This window comes from Amphibalanus amphitrite, unplaced genomic scaffold (genome assembly GCF_019059575.1).
Source record: "Amphibalanus amphitrite isolate SeventyFive unplaced genomic scaffold, NRLGWU_Aamphi_draft 000088F_arrow, whole genome shotgun sequence".
Classification (NCBI taxonomy): Eukaryota; Metazoa; Arthropoda; class Thecostraca; order Balanomorpha; family Balanidae; genus Amphibalanus; species Amphibalanus amphitrite.
In genome coordinates this window covers 609,473-630,754 of record NW_024881584.1, presented here as the reverse complement: position 1 = coordinate 630,754, position 21,282 = coordinate 609,473, and the positions used below count along the sequence as shown (strand labels likewise).

The 21,282-nt window shown below is 49.7% G+C and overlaps 1 protein-coding gene across 2 annotated transcripts; it reads right to left on the bottom strand.

The window, feature by feature from the left end:
- Nucleotides 1–14: 14 nt before the first annotated feature.
- LOC122379984 (succinate--CoA ligase [ADP-forming] subunit beta, mitochondrial-like) lies at nucleotides 15–19,593 on the bottom strand. 2 transcript variants are annotated; one of them, XM_043362703.1, is made up of 10 exons: nucleotides 19,109–19,593; nucleotides 16,903–17,162; nucleotides 15,806–15,968; nucleotides 15,494–15,596; nucleotides 14,360–14,521; nucleotides 10,531–10,551; nucleotides 6,573–6,716; nucleotides 2,287–2,447; nucleotides 1,651–1,770; nucleotides 15–364 (listed from the first exon to the last, which is right to left on the bottom strand). In XM_043362703.1, the coding sequence occupies exons 1-10, from the start codon at nucleotides 19,172–19,174 to the stop codon at nucleotides 200–202; spliced, it is 1,365 nt and encodes a 454-aa protein (XP_043218638.1). In that variant the 5' UTR covers nucleotides 19,175–19,593; the 3' UTR covers nucleotides 15–199. The 2 variants fall into 2 exon arrangements, with proteins under 2 accessions (XP_043218638.1, XP_043218639.1); XM_043362704.1 differs by lacking the exon at nucleotides 10,531–10,551 and having other exon boundaries at nucleotides 19,109–19,577.
- Nucleotides 19,594–21,282: the final 1,689 nt, after the last annotated feature.

The following is a 21,282-nucleotide window of genomic DNA, read 5'->3' as shown; positions in this document are numbered from 1 at the left end:
CACCAAACGCCCGCTCGTCTGGCAGCACGGATCCATTGTTCGACCTCACTCTCAACACGGGGTAACGGCAGCCGACTGGGGCCGGCCTGGGCGCGCGGCGGGCCCGGCACAGACCGGCCGCGGCCGGCGGCGCACGACACGGCTCACACAGCATAACTTACAGCACCAACAACAGCGCGCGGCGGCCGCACGCAGCCCCTCAGTAGGGGATCTCGAACTTGACGTCCAGCTTTGCCGACTTGGCCAGGGTGACGATGGACGACAGCTTGACGGCCATCCGCGCCGCCTCGTCCAGGTTGTCCACGGCAATGATGCGCAGGCCGGACGCGGCGATCAGCGCCTTGGCATCCTCCACGTTTGTGCCCTGCGCGCCGAAACACAGGGGCTGCGTCAGAGGGCTGAGGGGCGGGCTCGCCGTGCACACCGCAGAGGGCACGGGGCCGCCAGCCCACTATCCACACACACCAGCCTCCCGCGGCCGCGGCCGGGAGCCAGGCAGACGGCTGCCCGCCAAACTGACCCGGCCGATCCCTCGACTGTGTTGTAAGAAAATAAACAACATGAAAATGAATGCATGTTGCTAACATTGGGCGGCAACAGTGGGGCTGATGTAATGAAGACGTGAACTGCAACGGCTGTTTTTGACGCCTTTATTTCAGACACCGTTTTTATTTGGTACATATCATTTTTCATGGATTTCCTCACTACGGTAACAACGGTATAATATTAAAAATAAATTGGTATTATTATAGCAGGCGTCTCACATGCTGCCACCATTCATGAAAAGTTGCTAGACTCTCCTGCTCTTGAGATATTTCCTCAAATTTCGCTATTAAGATCTCTTAACATAACCTAACCTGACCTATCACCTAACCTTACCTACAACCTACAAACCTACAAAAACCTACAACCTACAAACCTACAACCTACAAACCTACGACCTACAAACCTACAACTTAAAGAGAAATTCATGTATATATCTCAAGAAATGAAGAGTCTAGAGACTTTTCATAAAAGGGTGGCAGCATGTGAGACGCCTGCTATAAGAATGCCAATAAATTACCCCGAACCACAGTTGGATTTCTGCTGCACCGCTACCAACAAGTATAAACCAACCAGCAGCCGACATTTTGAATGTCTTGTCCATCTTGTGTAGTTCGTTGATCATCTCGCTAACGAATGCCGCTAACAGTTTGAATGTTGATGCCAAAATCTTGGGCAAAATGGGCTAACATTTATTTCATTTTTTCTTATCCTGCATAATGAGGCTTGTGGTAGATGGAAAGGTTCGTTCGTGAATCGTTACACAAGTCGTTACGTGGTACATTTCAGACAAACTGATACGGAATCTGGGATTTAAGATCATCGTAAGATCTTTCATCAACTCCGTTTCCCGAGTTGATCACATCCCGTTAGGAGTCTTTGAAAAATCTGTCATGGCGGGTGCGGAGGGGGCAAACTTGGTCTAATCAATTATTTCGAAACCAGGGGATAAAAAGACTCGAAATAACGCGCTGGTCAGCCTTCAACAGCTGATCATTATTGCCGGTATATCAGTTGGAAGAGTGCATTAACTCGGCAGGTAGTCTGTGTGTGGTGTGTGTCTGTGTGTGGTGTGTGTGTGTGGCAGGTGTGTGTGTGGCTGCCCACCTGCAGTCGGCAGACGATCGGCACCTTCAGGTTCAGCTCCTGGGCGGCGGCTATCACGCCCTCGGCGATCACGTCACACCGCATGATGCCGCCGAAAATGTTCACCAGGATGGCGTGCACCTGGGGGAGGACGGAGCCACCGGTCACTGGTCAGTGGTCACCAGCCACTGGTCAGCCATTAGTCACTGGTCACTGGTCAGCCATTAGCCACCGGTCACTGGTCAGCCATTAGTCACTGGTCACTGGTCAGCCATTAGTCACCGGTCACAAGTCACTGGTCAGCCATTAGTCACTGGTCGGCCACTCGTCAGCCATTAGTCACCGGCCACTGGTCACTGGTCAGTCATTACTCACTGGTCGGCCACTGGTCAGTCACTGGCCACCAGTCACTGGTCAGTTACCGGTCACCAGTCACCCAGTGTTCAGTCACTGGTGGGCCACTGATCAGCTAGTGGTCACCAATCAACCACCGAGTCACCAATCAACCACTCGTCAGTCAATGATCAGCCATTGGTCACCAGTCATTCACTTCTCACTGGTCAGTTGCCGCTCAACAACTGGTCAGCCACCGGTCAGCCACCTGTGAGCAGAGCAATTCATACCCCCCCCCTCCCCGACACAAACACGGACACAGACCTGCGGGTCGTCGGTGATGATCTTGAAGGCCTCCTTGACTTGCTCGGCGGTGGCGCCGCCGCCGACGTCCAGGAAGTTGGCCGGGTCGCCGCCGTTCAGCTTGATAATGTCCATGGTGGCCATGGCCAGGCCGGCGCCGTTCACCAGGCAGCCGATGTTACCTGCCGGACGCCGCGCCGACCGGTCACACACCTCTCACAGAGAACCGACCGGTCACACACCTCTCACAGAGAACCGACCGGTCACACACCTCTCACAGACAACCGACCGGTCACACACCTCTCACAGAGAATCGACCGGTCACACGCCTCTCACAGAGAACCGACAACCGACCGGTCACACACCTCTCACAGAGAACCGACCGGTCACACACCCATCACAGAGAACCGACCAATAACACATCTCTCACAGAGAACCGACCAATAACACATCTCTCACAGAGAACCGACCGGTCACACACCTCTCACAGAGAAACGACCAATAACACATCTATCACAGAGAACCGACCGGTCACACACCCATCACGGAGAACCGACCAATAACACGTCTCTCACAGAGAACCGACCAATAACACATCTATCACAGAGAACCGACCAATAACACACCCTTCACAGAGAACCGACAACCGACCGGTCACACACTCCTCACAGAGAACCGACACCCGACCGGTCACACACCCATCACGGAGAACCGACCAATAACACACCTCTCACAGAGAACCGACCAATAACACATCCATCACAGAGAACCGACAGCCTACCAATAACACACCTCTCACAGAGAACCGACCAATAATACACCTCTCACAGAGAACCGACCAATAACACACCCTTCACAGAGAACCGACCGGTCACACACTTCTCACAGAGAACCGACCGGTCACACACCCATCACAGAGAACCGACCAATAATACCTACACCTCTCACAGAGAACCGACCAATAGCACACCCATCACAGAGAACCGACCGGTCACACACCCATCACAGAAAACCGACCAATAACACACCTATCACAGAGAACCGACCAATAACACACCCCTCACAGATAGCCGACCAATAACACACCCATCACAGAGAACCGACCGGTCACACACCTCTCACAGAAAACCGACCAATAACACGCCTCTCACAGAGAACCGACAACCGACCGGTCACACACCCATCACAGAGAACCGACAACCGACCGGTCACACACCTCTCACAGAGAACCGACCGGTAACACACCTCTCACAGAGAACCGACAGCCGGCCAATTGGGTCAGCATATTCGGTAATAGATTGCCTGGTAGGCACTGCGAGTTGCGATGATCGCCAGGCGGCGCTGAAGTTGCGGCGCGGGGCCCGTCTCCCGCCGCACGCGTCTCGGCGCGCCATCTGACATCTGCCAGCCCTCGGACTGACCCTCGGGGGCGCCTGCACACTGCACAGCGCACAACCAACACGTCGCCGGTGTCCGGACAAATTGCCGAAAGGCGATTTGCCGAATGTCATTTTGCCGATGTGCTTTTTGCCGACGTGTCAAAAAGTCAAAATGCTGAAAGTCGAAATGCCATTTGCCGACATGCCTATTTGCCGAAATGCTTATTAGTCGAAATGTAAATTTGCCGAAATGCGATTTGCCGAAACGTCGATTAGTCGAAATGTCAATTAGTCGAAATGTAAATTTGCCGAAATGCCAATTTGTCGAAATGTCGATTTGCCGAAATGTCACTTTGCCGAAATGTAAATACGCTGAAATGTCAATCTGTCGAATTGGCAGTTTGCCGAAATGTCGATTAGTCGAAATGTAAATTTACCAAAATGTCAATTTACCGAAATGGTGATAAGTTGAAGAAATGTCAATCTGCAAACCTAGGTAAGGTTAGGCTGGTTAGGTGGTATTTATTTACTTTATGACCGATCACCAATTACTTTTTGGTGCAATCCCGAAGTAAAAAGGAAATCACATGACATCCTTTGACCTCCTGATTTCATAACTACTAATTACCTATTCATGGCACAAACAAGTTTGAAAGCACCAATACAGTATGAAAATTAACATCAAATTACTCGTGGCGAAGCTCTGCAGTGCCGAAGGCAATGCCTTAGGAGAGATTACAGGCAATGGTAAGTCAAATATTTTTAGGTTAAGTGGTTGTGTATCTGGCTTCATTGATGCACAACCACTTAACCTAAAAATAATTGACTTATCATTGTCTGCAATCTATTCATGTGAGTAACTTCTTCCTTATCCACGGGTAGGCCAAAATCAGTAGGTCAGGTTAGGTAAGGTTTGGTTATGTTGTTCTTATATTTTGGTGGCATGTACCTAAGTACAGGGTGGAAAGTAATTACGCGAACATGTATTTTCTTACAATTTCGCCCGTCAGTGGAGATTTTGTATGAGTGCGGGCTGTCATGGAACATGATTGGTCGTGTTTGTTGTCGCCTCATATACCAAAAGTGACCTTACTTTGAAAAATGACTTGGAAGGTCTACAACACGTCTCGACTTCGAATGGTGCAGACGCCATACGCTGCACAAGACCACAATGTGCAAAGATCGCAATTTGGTGTTGCCAGGGAAAGCGTTTGTGATTATTTTGGCTGGATTGGTGCGGAAGGGACTCGGAACGGTCTCGGCACCAGCATTACTCAATTACACGTTTGGTTGAAGCATAATAAAACTTAAGAGGACTTAAAAAGCAAAGCCGTTGGCGGCAGTAAAACCTCGGCGAATTCAGGCGCCGAATGGGTGGTCACCATTTCCGCGACCAAACGACAACAGTCGATCCGAAAACAGGCGAAATGGTTTACTATGGCCGGGTCCCCGATCTAAGATATCACGATTCATACATAAATCCGTGAAAATTCGAAAATCAAGCCGTACAAACAATCGAGATGGCCAAAATTCATGAATTAACAGCAGGATTGTCAATTTCAGTTTTCTAAAGACTTGCAAACCTGAACAGAGGACAGGCAGCTGGCTTTGTGGTTGGGTGAGACATCTTCGAAGCTATTTCATCCGTCAAACCTGCAGAACATCGCGTTGGGGGCTGCTGATGCGTCTGACGTCCCGCCCGTCCCAACCTTCAAACATCCGGCAAAGGAACACACATCAGCGTGTTATGAGCGCCCGGATGGTGTCAGAATTGCATGTAGTGACCAAAAAGGCAACCAAAAATAAAGTATACAACTAGTGGAACATCCTTCCAGACGAGTCTCTTTATCTAATCCACCAATGCACCAAAAGGGGCAAAATGATTGAGCGCACTTTTGTGCCCGACGCAAAGAAACTCTTCTTCATGATTGATAAAGTCCTTCCTCTCACGGCCAAAAAGACGCAAGACTGGTGCTTTGAGAACCTGTTCTTCTTCTGGGCATATACCTAATGGTCAATCTGGGAATAGCCCAGACCTCAATTTGATCAAAAATATCCAGGCGACTCTTCAGGAGAGCGTCTAAGAGCTGCTAGTAGCCACCAACATCGATTGCCTCACCAGACAGCTCCAGGAGGCGTGGACTAAGCTTTGGCCAACAGTGCTTGACATGCTCATGTCAATTATGCCTGAACGCCTTTGTCAGTGTATCGCACATAAATAGGAATATATGAAAGGATGAAATTTTCATGTCACCCGCCGCTTTTTCCATTGCTATAAGACGAACAAGTATGTTCGCGTAATTACTTTCCACCCTGTAGGTAGGTAGGTAGGTAGGTGGCATGTACCTAAGTAGGTACCTATATATCATATCAGGATTGAGGAGCTCAAAAAATGGAAGAATGTGTAAAATTTACCTTTAAAAGTGAGTCGGTCCTAAAGTTAATGCTTACAGGTTAGGTTAGGTTAGGTTAATTTTGGCTAATTGGCATTCCGGCAAATTGACATTTCGACTAATTGACTTTTCGGTAATTTGACATTTCAACTAATTGACATTTCGGCAAATTTACATTTCGACTTATTAGTATTTCGGCGAATTGACATTTCGACTAATTGACATTTCGGCAAATTAGCATTTCGGCAAATTGACATTTTCGACTTATTGCACGTCGGCAAAATGGCATGTCGGCAAATTGCATTTCGACTTTTAGCACTTCCTCTTTTTGACACGTCGGCAAAAAGACACGTCGGCAAAATGCATTCAACATATTGACATTCGGCGAATAAGCATTCGGCAAAACGCAGTTCGGCAAATTGTCCTGTAACCCACGTCGCCACCTCCAGGGACCCTGTACAGTGTACAGTGTACCACCTCCCGGCCCACCGACCGCCCTGTACCGCCAGCCCAGTGCCCGGTACCGACCACCCACCCTCCAGGGCGATGTAGTTGAGGTTGTACTGGGCCGCCTCCACCTCGCGCGGGTCCTCCTGGGACCAGTCGCGCTCGGCGAAAATCTCCGGCTGACGGAACTCGGCGTTGTCGTCGAAACGCATCTTGGCGTCCAGACAGAACACTGAAACACGGCGGGCGCTCAGAGGGAATACCTGGGGATGCTAGGACTACGCGGGTACCTACAACGAGGTACTAGCTAACAACGGGGTACGCCGGGAAGGCACCTACCCGAGTATGCATTTATTGTACCACCGGAGGATGTATGAACTGTACTACCGGGGGATGCCGGGAGAGTCAGTGCTGGGGGTTTGCTGGTAGACCGATACCCACCAGGAGGGTAAGTAGTTGCCGGGTTTGCCGGCAGACCGATACCCACCAGGAGGGTAAGTAGTTGCCGGGTTTGCTGGTAGACCGATACCCACCAGAGGGTAGTTGCCGGGTTTGCTGGTAGGCCGATACCCACCAGGAGGGTATTTGCCGGGTTTGCTGGTAGGCCGATACCCAACAGAGGGTACTACCGGGGCAGACGGCGGTAGAAGCCGCATCTGCACAGCCTCGTCAAACAGCCTACACGTCCGTCATACAGGCGTCATACAATACAGTTCAATGACAGGACGCCACCGACCGGGCGGCACTGCACTGCCGCGGACGGCCGGAGTACGCAGACAGACCGCAGGGGCAGCTAGGACACCTGCCAGCCGCGCCGTACGGGTAGGTTCATTTCTAGACGTCAACTACACGGCGGCTAGCAGGACTACAAACAAATCGGGACAAAAACCAAAGCAGGACCATAACCAAATGTGACAAAAACCAAAACAGGTCTTAAGTACCTGCGATCGTCACAACTCAGCAGGGGCGGCGACCCTTTGAAAGTAGGTACCTAGGCACTCGATAAGGTAAAGCAAAGAATAGTAAAAATCATGATGAAAAAGTGCAAACGGGCATGCTAGATAATAGGTCAACTAGAGAGATACCTATTTTGCGAGAATCACGAAGCGCCAAAAAATTAACTGCGACAGAGTTTTTACGGTAAAGATCCTCAACTTCCAACCGTTCAGCGGCGTCATCTATAAAAGCAATTCGCTTACTATAGCATTCCTATACCTATCTGCCACCAGAGGGGATTAATCGCCAGAGGAGAATATGTCACCAGATTATCTGCCCCAGTAGGAATGTAGTTTATATCTAAAAATTATATTAGACGAAAGAATAACTCAACAATCTTGGAGCTTCAAGCGAATCTAAAGCATAAATAAGAAATTAAATTAGCAGTATGTTTTATTTGATGACAAATGATCATAATCAAAAATTGAGTTTCAGAGTAAGAAGGTAGCATCTGCCATCTAGTCGATGTGCCTATCTTCAGTAGCGGCGAAACACCTTCAATTAAGGGGGGGGGGGGGCACTGCCGACTTTTGGTCCCATTCTTTCTATGCAACGCTCATAGGGCTAATGTTAAAATGCCAAAATCAAAGTGTGGGGGGGGGGGGGGCACAGCGCCCCGGTGCCCTCCCCGTTCCGCCGCCTATGCCTACCTTTTAGATCTTTTCTACCAAAAGGCTCAATAGACTCAACATGGGCACTAGTAGGTTATCTAGTGGGACAAGGTAGGCACAATTAAAAAGGTCTTTGTCGAATTTTTTAACATAGTACAGCCGTAGTGTGACGTTTTTAGAAAAGTTGGGAAAATTTGCTTCCAGTTAAACGCTTTCTTAGGTGCATAAATCGTATAAACGAATGCCAGCATCAAAGGAGTGTAGAGATGCATGGGAGACGATGGACCTAGCCACTGCCTACCTTGCCTTTATGGGAGAACCGCCCTGCAACTCAATCCTGCAAAAATGAAATGAACTGAAACAGGCTGAAACAGGCATGTAAATGCAGGCAAGGAAAGAACTGCAAAAGAGCAGGCCAGTCAATAAATGAAGTCCGGCTGCAAATCGTCAAGGCAGTGTACACAGGCACTGCTGGGGTTTGAGTAAATGACGCCATTTAATTGCGTCCTATTAAAGCCATTCCTGACATTCAATAGCTGTTTCAGCGAAAGATTGGTTAGCAGCACCTATTTGGGGATAACCATAGGCGGCGGAACGGGAACGGGGGAGGGGGGGGGCACCGGGGCACCGTGCCCCCCTCCCCGTTGCATGGCGGCGTTGCACGGAAAGAATGGGACCAAAAGTCGGCAGTGCCCCCCCCCCTTAATTAAAGGTGTTCCGCCGCTACTGGGTATAACACGCGCCCCTCGGGGGTCCGGGGTTTTCACGCCCTGTTGGGGGGGGGGGGTGTTTGAACCCTTCTTTCTAACTCGGCTCCTGGGCCACGTAGCGATACGCGGAAGGCGGCGTTCGAAGAGCGCCAAAATAGTGACGAAGATATTTCGGTCACGTCTTTGGTCGGGTCAAAGATCAGGTCACCAGAGGTCATTGAAGGTAACATTTCGCCGCGGTAACATAAGGGGGGGGGGGGGTCCGTTGGACCCCTTAGCCGTTTCGCCCCTGATCGAGCTAGAGCTTCGTAAAAAACGAGTGTGTTGCCCGTGACGAGAGGAAGCCGATGATACCCAATTTTGAGGTCCTAGGTCACTGGTCCTAGGTCACTGGTCCTAGGTCCTGTGATAGTCACCTCGGTGACCTTCCAGGTCAGGTCAATGACCCAAAAGTCGGGAAAATCGAGACCTATTAGAACGTCGTGAAGTGTGGCTCCTATGGGGTATCGGGATGCTGCTCACGAGTATCATGTTAGATTTGAACACAGATACCTAATGTCTGCATGCATTTAGGCCAGTTCAGGTCAGGTCAGGTCAGGTCAACCAGTAGGGGTACTGCCGGGTATTCGTAGTAGGTGTCAACCGCCTATGACAGGTTCTTATCATGTTACGAAGGCCCTAAAACTACTTTGTAAATGTTCAAATGGTTGCTGAATTTCGAAGTCAGCTAAAATACTAACCTAGAAACATATAAGCCTCGAAAAAGTGAACAGAGGCCATTAAAGGTCAATGACCTGACCTGACCTTGAGGTAACCTTCACACCCACCATAATGCATGGGGCCAACATCATATCACATGTATGAACGCTTAAAAACCACAAAAAGACTGCAAACGTGCGGCTAATGCGAACCGACATACGCCGAATCACGATTCCGGCCAAACATGGTCTAGAGAAATAGGTCACAGATCAAAGGTCATTTCGGTCAGGGCCATGCTATTTTCGGGTAGGCGTACAATTGATTAACCCGAGAATACTGAAGGTTTCGTCGCGATCCGCCGCTTTTTACGCGAGTTATTTGCGAAAAACCGAGGGGGGTCCGTTCGACCCCCCCCCCCCCCAGCCCCTATACGGGTGAGGGCTTAATACAAAGTCGTTCAGACATCCTCAAAGGCTTGAACGTATGCGACGGAGGTGTAAATTGAGAGAGGCTTGTTCTAAATTATGTGCATAGGCAACTGATTCAAAACATTTCCGTTACAGTAGTCCTTAGCCTTCTGAGAAAGTGTAACGCCTCGCTCCTCTCATGCTCCCGGTTCTCACTCGGGATAGCAGCGGGCCAAGTCGCCTGACCCCTCCCTCTCTCCAGTTAACTTACTCCAGATAGTCCATCAATATCAGCATAAATAGCATGATCTGGTCTTGGGCTCTACCTCTCTCGATATAGTGGCATTTCTTAGCGCATACATACACGTACATTATACGAAACGCATCTCGGAACAGTTTTATCAAAGTCCGGGTACACGTGTTCAGGAAATCCCTTGGGGCCCTAAGGTTAATCCACCTCACCCTTGCGTGCGTGTGGCACAACTCGACAAATCGTTTGAGATGTGAGCAGCACATGCATAACAGTAGGTACATAGTAGAAAATAAGCGCACACAAACGACACAGCCGGGCCAAACACCAAGTGCAGCTAACAAAATGGCGATAGGAAAGAAAGTCCACTCACGTTTCCCTGGATCGCCGGGCTCTGAAAACGGCGGAGAGCGGAGGTCCGGTCAGGGCACCAAGCGGCGGTAACAGAGTGGCAACAGCGGCGGCAACAGAGCGCGCCGGCCGCCCACCCCGCCATACCAGAGAGTTAGTGTCGACATAGTCCCACCCCGCCATCACAGAGACTACAGAGTTAGTGTCGACAGAGTCCCAGCCCGCCATACCAGAGAGTTAGTGTCGACAGAGTCCCAGCCCGCCATACCAGAGAATTAGTGTCGACAGAGTCCCACCCCGCCATATCAGAGTTAGTGTCGACATAGTCCCACCCCGCCATACCAGAGACTACAGAGTTAGTGTCGACAGAGTCCCAGCCCGCCATACCAGAGAGTTAGTGTCGACAGAGTCCCAGCCCGCCATACCAGAGAATTAGTGTCGACAGAGTCCCACCCCGCCATATCAGAGTTAGTGTCGACAGAGTCCTACCCCGCCATACCAGAGACTACAGAGTTAGTGTCGACAAAGTCCCATCCCGCCATACCACCGAGTTAGTGTCGGCAGACGCCACCCCGCCATAACACCTAGTCAGTGTCAGCAGCCCGCCACCCCGCCATACCAGAGACTACAGAGTTAGTGTCGACATAGTCCCACCCCGCCATACCACCGAGTTAGTGTCGGCAGCCCACCATCCCGCCATACCAGAGAGTTAGTGTCAGCAGCCCGCCATCCCGCCATACCACCGAGTTAGTGTCAGCAGCCCGCCACCCCGCCATACCACCGAGTCAGTGTCGGCAGACGCCACCCCCCCCCCCCCCCACCACCGAGTTAGTGTCGGCAGACGCCACCCCGCCATACCACCGAGTTAGTGTCGGCAGCCCACCATCCCGCCATACCAGAGAGTTAGTGTCGGCAGATGCCACCCCGCCACACCACCGAGTTAGTGTCGGCAGCCCGCCACCCCGCCATACCACCGAGTTAGTGTCCGAGTCTGTAAGTGTACCACAGCGCGCGCTGAACACCGCAGCCCATACGTGAGCGGCACCCAGCCGGACAAAGCAGCCGATATTATGGCATAACGCTAGCCGGCCCGTGTTTTATCGTCTTAGTGTACCACAGCGCGCGCTGAACACCGCAGCCCATACGTGAGCGGCGCCCAGCCGGACAAAGCAGCCGATATTATGGCATAACGCTAGCCGGCCCGTGTTTTATCGTCTTAAGATGATAGTCATATGGTCACCACAGATGCCACATTAGGCATGTCGCAAATGCCACAGTCATATGCTTCTGCAGCCAGCACCGGCACGATAAGCACGTCCCGCATGCTGCGTCATCCCGGCCCGAAGCAGGCAGATTGGCTGATTCCGCTCCCCGAGATGGTAGCATCTAACTTTCATTTGCGACGATTCGAAGGAGAGTTTTAAAAAATGAAGAAAATACTTCACTCATTTTTTTACGTCAGGTCAAATGTCACGTCACCAAAGGTCATCAAGGGTCAAATGTTGCCTTTTTCAACAATTTTCGAAAAACCGGCGCATAACTCGGGAACTAATAGAGCTATAGCGCCGAGGAAAAGCACATTCGATAGCCCTTTTAACGCTCTTTCTGGAGCGTGCCCTTTGATTTGACCTCAGGTCAACAGTTAGCCTCCATAGGCCAAAGCTAAAAAAGCCGTTTTCACGAAAACAATTTTTTGTAACAGCTTTTGACTCAAGAAAGCCACGACATAACTTTTGCTTCCATCGTGATTCTCTAGTCGAGAAGCGTCGAATGAACTATACTTTGACCTTGAAAGGTAATTTTGAAAATTTGAACTCAGGTCAAAATCATGACCTGACCTGAAAAGGTTATGTTGCAGATCAGTCGATCCTTATCATCGAGCTTAACACATCTGACGTGTTTTCAGCGCTCTAGCATGTTTCTATCAAAAGGTAGGCATTGTCAAAAAACTGCTGGGACATTACACGATCTGAGATGACCTCAGATCCACAAAGAGGGGTCACGGGTGCAATTTTCCGATTCAATGTGTCGTGTTTACCAATAAACCGATGCTTGAAAGCGTTTAGATCGACGATTGTCCAAATGATAGGCATTTCATTTTCTCCCATTGACTTACAATGGAGAGGTCGCAAAATCGACCGGACCTTAGGTGACATGTACCAAAATTGCGAGATATACATTTCACACATACCGTTACTTTTATCAATCGCTGAAAGTTTCAGAACGATCGGTCATTCGGTGTAGTTAATAGCTACACCTAGTGAGCACTGGAACTTTTTGAGGTAAGGTCACTTGACGTGACCTGGTGACCTGACCAGGTCACGTCAAAGACCCTGGAAAGACCCGGGTCTAAAATTTTCGCAACAAGTGAGAAAAGATGTATGAACAGGTGTGCAAAAAAAAAAAAACGGCGGCGCTGCGAGATATTCGCCAAAAAGGTAAGGGGGGGGAGGCGTAAAATCGCCCCCAGCACGGCGCGGGTTAAGTAATACAATGGATTCAACGTTCCTGTTAGTTGATCGCATTTTACAATACATGTAAGTGTAAATGGCACATAGTAAACAGTGAATAAGGCACCAAAGGCCTGAGGGGTGCGGCTAAGAGTAAGATCTGACGCTTCCGGCTAGAACAAAACGCTCCTGTTGCGTCAGCAGGAAAGATATCGGCATGCCTAACTTTCCCAACAGCTTCGAAAAGCGAGAAACTGTAATGAACTATTTGCATTGAATTTGAGCTCTCAGGCGAAAAGACATATTCAGCTTTCTTACTCAACCTTAAACATAAGAGAAAAACTTCATTCAACTCAATGTTTACCTCATTATGAGAGGGACAATGTAATCACTACCACTACAAATGTAATCATATGTACAATGTAATCACTACAAAGTCCATGCCAAGGAAATAATAATTGTGCGTTGAGATTTATGAAATCGTAGTGTATGTACATCACGCATTTTAATGTATCTGCGTTTCTGCCTTCAGCAGCACGAGTTTCATGAAGAGCTAAAAGCTGCATTATTGGCACCACCAATAGATACACAGCTAAGCAGAGCACACACACACACACACACACCAGAAAAACAATGCCGCAGACAATATTGGAAGCGGATCGAATGATCAACGAATGTCATTGACAACATGACCGACAAAACATGGTCGTGAAATAGGTACTCGACGATGTAAGCGCGGAAAACACATTTCTTAGTTATGTACCAGGTAATATGTTTGCTGATGAAAAAAATGGACCGGAAATGTAACAATAAGAACATGAGGCATGAGCCGACCTCCCTATTCCAAAAATAAAACAGCACATTAATAGCGTACTATTGTAAACACAAAAACCAAGCGAGCACTGCCGCCACCATTGCCCCAACCTCCCCCCGCCACCTACCTATAAGCCCCCCCCCCCCGCCCCATCCCGCCGCAGCGCCGGTCCACCTGCCGAGGGAGGGATCACCCCCCCCCCCCGCCAGCCACTGCCCCCGCCACCCACTGATCCCCCCCCCCTCCGCCGCAGGGCCGGCCCACCCACTGATCCCCCCCCCCTCCGCCGCAGCGCCGGGACACCTACTGATCCCCCCCCCTCCGCCGCAGGGCCGGTCCACCCACTGATCCCCCCCCCCTCCGCCGCCGCAGCGCCGGTCCACCCACTGATCCCCCCCCTCCGCCGCTGCAGCGCCGGCCCACCCACTGATCCCCCCCCCTCCGCCGCACGGCCGGCCCACCCACTGATCCCCCCCCCCTCCGCCGCACGGCCGGTCCACCCACTGATCCCCTCCCCCCCCTCCGCCGCCGCAGCGCCGGTCCACCCACTGATCCCCCCCCCTCCGCCGCAGCGCCGGGCAACCTACTGGAGCCGAACGTGTCCTCGGCCAGCGGGTTGATCTCGATCATGCTGGCGTCGGTGCTGATGAAGAGGTTGAAGATGCGTTTGAGGATGTCGACCGTCTCGGCCTTGCGGCTGGAGAGGCCGATGGCGTCCACAATCCGCGCCGCCTTCTCGTCCGTCAAACCTGGGCGGGGGCCGGGGCGCGGCGGTATTACAGCACTGAACCAATAACAGGGCGGCCGGTGACAGGGACGGACCAATTGTAGGGCGGCCGGTGACAGCGACGGACCAATGGTAGGGCGGCCGGTGACAGGGACGGACCAATGGTAGGGCGGCCGGTGACAGGGACGGACCAATGGTAGGGCGGCCGGTGACAGGGACGGACCAATGGTAGGGCGGCCGGTGACAGGGACGGACCAATGGTAGGGCGGCCGGTGACAGGGACGGACCAATGGTAGGGCGGCCGGTGACAGGGACGGACCAATGGTAGGGCGGCCGGTGACAGGGACGGACCAATGGTAGGGCGGACGGTGACAGGGACGGACCAATGGTAGGGCGGTCGGTGACAGGGACGGACCAATGGTAGGGCGGCCGGTGACAGGGACGGACCAATGGTAGGGCGGCCAGGGATGGACAGACCAATGGTAGGGCGGCCGGTGACAGGGACGGACCAATGGTAGGGCGGTCGGTGACAGGGACGGACCAATGGTAGGGCGGTCGGTGACAGGGACGGACCAATGGTAGGGCGGTCGGTGACAGGGACGGACCAATGGTAGGGCGGACGGTGACAGGGACGGACCAATGGTAGGGCGGACGGTGACAGGGACGGACCAATGGTAGGGCGGCCAGGGCGGGACGGCCCGGCTCGCTGCCGCGGGGAGGGCGGCAACGGGAAAGCCTCGGAGGCTGGGATAAAAAGTCATTTTAGCCCCATTCACATAGTGTGGTGTAGAGAGCATTACCTACAGTTATTATCGCCACCCATTAACCGGCGCGCACATCCCGTGCTGTATGACAAACAAGCGCCCTAATCTGACCAGCCGGGGTGACAAACGGCCGAGTAGGCGCTAGAAGGCCGCGCTCAGGCCGCCGCCATAAGAGGCCGGCCCGCCACTCTCGGCTGGCTGGCGGCGCTCCGCCAGAGCGGCCTACTCGCCTTCAAAGATGTCGACGGGCTCCTTGTGGATGGCGCCGGGGTCGACGGCGGCCACCTCCTCGATGTTGACGCCGCCCTGGTTGGAGGCGATGATGACCGGGCCCTGGTGTCGGAGAGGGTGCGGGCGGCGTCAGTCTCACCACCGCCGCACACCAGCCGGCCGGCACACCGTGAGCCGGCACACCCAGCGGGCAATTCAATGCAACACCATACAGCGGACATAATGACAAGAATATGAGTTGGTAAACATGCTGCATCGCGCGTACCGTGGCGCCGGGCGCGGACTGCCGCCGGCCCGGCGCCGTCACTTACGGCGAACGCCCGCTCCAGCATCACGGCCACGTAGAACTCTTTGCGGGGGAATTTGCGCTCGCAGACGAGGACCTTGTTGCAGATCTGTCCCCTGTCACCCGTCTGCTTGGTGACCAGCTTGTGTCCGATCATCTTGGAGGCGGCCTCCTCGGCCTCTTCAGGCCTGCGGCGCCGACAGGTCAGCGGCGGGTCAGCGCGGCGCCCACAGGTCAGCGGCGGGTCAGCGCGGTGCGGCCACACCCCCAGGGTACTATACCGGGCTGCAGTGACTGCTGAGACAGTCACTTATGCTCACACAAACACATTCAGTTATATTCATGGAATTGACGACCACATCGGATCACCATGCAATTGCCCCTGGTTCGCAGAAATTCAGGGGTGTTTCGCCTCTCACCAGCGGGAGCGGAGGAGTGACGTTAATTAACCCCAGTCAATAAATCCAGAAGACAGCTGAGGCGAGTGTCGCAGGGAGACTCACTACGCCGTAACCGAAATCCCGTGACGAGAAAAGCCACCGAGTCAGTCCTTCGATTCGGGGTACGTTGTGAAATATCTTGACGAAATCTAGCATAGAAGTTGATTATTCATAGCTGCATGACATGGGTATCCGTTTCTTTATTATGAATTTTGAATTTATAAAACTCGTCGTTGTTTTAATTTCCAGCTTTCGTAAGAAGGTATTGCTGGGAAATACTCCCTAAAACTATAACATGAAAAGTTCCTTTCGAAAACGGCGCCTAAGGAAATCGAATCATTCCTTTTTTACTGTCGTATTACACCATACGGTGGGAAACAAACTCGCCGATAGATACCTATATCACATAGTGCAAAAGTTTTAAATTCGTTATCATTTATGGCTTGCTTCCTCTCTCTGTTCTTTTACTCACAGTCTACGGCGTCTGACATTCCCGGCATCAGTAAGAATATTACAAAATAAAACTATCCATTTTTCTTTTGACACTTTTGCCACTTACACAGTTATTGACCGAAGAAAAGGTGATCTTTACTTTCGAAAGTAATCGCATAGCTATAAAGCGTTTTTTTTTTTACCGCCAGGCACTGCGGTCGTGAGCCGCCGCCGGCCGACACCCACTCACGTGAAGACGAGCTTGACGCCGCCGCGGAAGCCGTTCTTCCAGACGCCCTTGCCGCGGCCGCCGGTGAGCACCTGGGCCTTGACCACCGAGTCGGTGGAGGCCAGCTGGGCGGTCTTCTCGCCGGCCTCGGCCGCCGTGTGGCACACGTAAAAGTCGGGCACCGGCACGCCGGCGCCGCGCAGCAGGCCGAAGCTGACGTGCTCGTGGACGTTGAGGTGGCGGCGCTGCTGGGCCTGCGGCAGCCAGCCGGCAGCCAGCACCTGGTGCGGCGGCAGGCGCCATCAATATCACTACTGGCTCAGAACAAAAACAAACACTTTTTGGTGTAGCGATACCCAACCGATGCCAGCTTGGTATTTGGTACCTACTTTAAATCTGACATTTTTTTTGGAATTTCCTTGGTGTTTATGAAGCTTCGCTAGTGTAAAGATTCTCTGAATTTGGTTAAAGGTTGGTAGGTATTTTTCTCAACATCTCATCAGTCAGTTTCGATTTTGGTATTTCCCATTCTTTTCTTCAGTATTTAATTTAACATCCTCCCACCAGAACCAAATTATTGATGCCTCCACATTTTGAATTCAGAGGTCTAGTTTGCCCAACTGAGTTGGGCAAACAAACGAGGAGTCATGACCAAATATGGGCATGGAATCAACTTATGATTCATTTTGGTATGTACACTTTTGTTTGACTTCAACTAATCGTTACAGTTGAAAAAGTATCATGCTGGTGAAATTTTTGTTAAAATAGGTAGAAAAATGTAGTAGGCATGCAAAAGGAACTACCTCCAAATTAAGAGATTGTCACTTTAGCCTTGTGTATGGCAAAAAGACAGAGCCACTCTGCATCATGTAATTAAAGGCTGTTTTGAGAAAATCACATTGCATGCTATTCTTGTATTACAAATCATATACATATCAGGTAGAAGGTTTGTGTAAATAAAATGGCAGAATGCAATTTTTAAAATGTTTCTTTTCATTGTTAAAATGCATTTAAATTTATTACAAAGTTTGTACCCATTGCATCTGTTTTCGTATTCATGACATTTAAAACTTATAAAATATTATTAAATGTAGTGAAGATAAAGAGCAACAAGGCTCTTGTGGTGCTCAGGATGCCACTAAGTGTGAATAATAGCAAGATTAACGCCGTATTCATGCAAGCCATTGCTGCATATCTATTTAAATTACCTGCAAATAAAAAATGATTAGCTGGCTGATGTGGAATCAATATTTTGACTATCTGTTCAAGGGGAATTAACAGGGATGCGGGAACTACTTTCAGACTTTAGGGCACACCGTAATAGAGATCAACCAAGGGTAACCCCAAATCTATCTCTCACTGGTTTAAGGCCACTTTTTCATCCCTTGGCTTTTCAACAAAAAAAGAAAACATTTGCAAACAAGTGTGGTATTCTGTCTCAAAGTTGTGGGGGCATCGCCCCTACGCCCAAGTTGAGGGGCAACCTGCCCCAACTGCCCCCGGTTCCAGCGCCTATGGGAATCAATTTCTTGATGGACTTTCACTGCCTTTAGAAATAAGATTGTTATGATAAGAGCAATATTATTGTGCTCAGTATATACATAGTTCCAACATTTCTGTTCAAGATCAGGCATGTTCCTTCTTGAAACACTGGTATAGGTATGTTAAGTTGGTTTGATTATGTTTTATCTTTTATTAGCGAGACATATGAGTATCATTTTTGGATTCAGGATGTCAAATAATGTAAAAATATGAAAAATTATCAATGAAATCTGCTTTGGGCTTTATCTTGGCAAATGGCATTTACCAAAACACTGGCTAATTTTTAGATGATTGGGGATTTAGAAATGGTCTGCATTTAAGTCAAAATATGGTCACACAGAATCAGTTTTTATGACTCTATTTTTTACTCTGAAGGCATAAGTTTTTTTTTACAGAAGTTTACAGAAGTTTGCCCAACTGAGGCTAGTTTAACCAACAGAAAAAACCGCCTGCCATATTTTTTTGCTTAACACCATTTCAATGCCTACAGAGTTTGAATGGATAAGCCCTATCTCATTCTCTCATTCTCTCAGATCTCGTAATCTGCTCACGTGCCCATCATATTTACGCCTCCTATGTAAAGCCGCATTTGGGGAAAAAATTCAGGCAGGTGGCTATTTTTCTGTTCGTGAAACTGGCCTCAAAACTGAGAATATAAATATTGATATGGACTTAAGTTCCTCACCTTTTGACCAGTATGTTTCCAGATTTTCTCCACATTAACAACTCCTCTTCTCAGTGAAGACGCCATATCTTTGTATCTTGTCGTCTCCCTAATTCAACCCTATATCAATATTGGATATATATACCTAATGGAGTAAATAATAAAAATTCATTCGATTCTAGCAAAAGAATGTGTGTGGGAACTGGGAAACCCAGAGCCTAAGGAGAAAGAGCCAGCCAAAAGGCAACTAAAAGCTAAAAGGAGGAAAACAGTGACAGCAATAAACGTTGTGTCTTGCCATGAATGACGTAAATTTTTAATTTATGTTATATTTTGCAAAGTTTAGTCACAGTCGGTAACACAAAAAACCTTTTTCACAGAAAATTTGCTATACAAGTGTTCCTTTTTATAAAAACAGCAAATAAATTCATATAAATTAATTTAACGTCAAATAATTTTTATATCTAGACTTAATGGAGTAGAAAGTTACATAAATGGCGCACACACTGCAATTACATCCTCAGTGTTAACGTCTGTCAATATAGCAGCAACGAATACCAGCCTCACAGCAGCATATTTCAGGTTGTTTCGATTTGGCTCAAAATTGGTTTATAGGGCCTCCTCGATGCGCTGATTCCGAAAATGTGCCTCTTTGGGGTGGTATTTCTCACCGTTAACAAGTTAAAGGCCAATTAACATTTTAACGGATAACGGCGGGGTCTTTCGATTTAGCTGAAAATCGGTGTAGGTACAGGCCCTCCTCGATGCGCTGACTCCGAAAATGTACCTTTCTGGGGTGGTAGGTACCCCCCCCCGCGCCCCGTAGGGCTACCGGCGGATCCTACCACCCGTAGGGAGGGGGGGGGGGCGTTTCGGCCCCCCCCCAAGATCTCGGAAAGTTACCGGCCGATTTTCAAAATTCAAACGGCGTTCGATAGCCCCACCCGGGAACTACCTTGTGACCGAATTTCATTGACTTAGGTCAAACCGATGACGTCACAGGTCAGGTCAAAGGTCAGATTTTCACCGTTCACAGGCATTTCAAGAAATGTGTTGTGAAATCGAGTAAATTGATAATTTATTGAAAACCATCGATGGTACATTGTTCGCCAAACATATATTTTGCTATCTGAGGTCACTGATACCAGGTCAGGTCACAGCGAGGTCAGGTCACCGGGAGTCACATTATGAAAGTGTCGTGTGATCCTTGTTTTATGGTCCATTTTACATGACAAATGCGATTATGTGGGTCAGGCAGCCTTTGGGGCCAGCCTAGGTCACGTTTTGGTGAAGGTCAGGTCAAGGCCAGGTCATATTGGGTCAAATTTCAAAGTTGATATTTTTGCATAAAATGGGTATCGATTCGATGCAGCTTGTCACGGGGAGTCCGATGGTGGTCTTTGTTTTGCCCTACGTGGTCTAGAATTGCCAAAAATTGAGTTTGAAAATTTGACGTCATCATTTTTGAACAGTTTTTTCGCTATAACTTGGCCAAAAAACGAGGTATCGATCTGAAATTTAGTATGTAGATAGAAGACGGTAGGTACTATCACATATATTCCGGTTTTTTTAAACTCATTTTTTTATTTTTTGGCTAATATATCCACGGGCTTAACGGGCTTTTTTGATTTTTGTGGGTCGAAACTCAAAACTTTCAAAAATCCGAGATACCAGTTTTGTAGCCCTGTCAATTCTACACCTTTTATGTCCTGATCATTTTTCTGTAGCTTCAAAGCTGTAGGCCTGACAGGTCTTCTCGCGAAGGTCTTTTTTCGGTCGAAAATGACAGAACATGACGTCATTCTGACGTCATTTGTGGCCAACCTATCATAGCCTCTGAAAATTTTTTGGCCACAATGTGTAAAATTGATGCCTGGAGGAGTCCTGAAAGTTTGGTGGCGATATCTCCAGCCGTTTAGGAGATATCGACCGAAAAGGACAGGGGGGGGGGACGTTTCGCCCCCCCTACGGGGCGCGGGCTAGTTAACGGTCAATTAACATTTTAACGGGAAACGGCGGGGTCTTTCGATTTGGCTGAAAATCGGTATACAGGGCCTCCTCGATGCGCTGATTCCAAAAATGCACCTCTTTGGGGTGGTATGTTGCACTGTTAACGAGTTAACGGCGAATTAACATTTTAACGGGAAACGGTGGGGTCTTTCGATTTGGCTGAAAATCGGTGCATAGGGCCTCCT

Bases quoted from the DNA above. Each gene is read 5' to 3' on its own strand.
- LOC122379984 (XM_043362703.1), bottom strand. From the start codon at position 19,174: ATGGCGTCTTCACTGAGAAGAGGAGTTGTTAATGTGGAGAAAATCTGG. The intron at 6,717-10,530 runs GTGAGTGGACTT...GCCGTGTTTCAG, and splicing joins GCCCGGCGATCCAGGGAAAC to TGTTCTGTCTGGACGCCAAG. The intron at 1,771-2,286 runs GTCTGTGTCCGT...GTCCTCCCCCAG, and splicing joins TCATCACCGACGACCCGCAG to GTGCACGCCATCCTGGTGAA.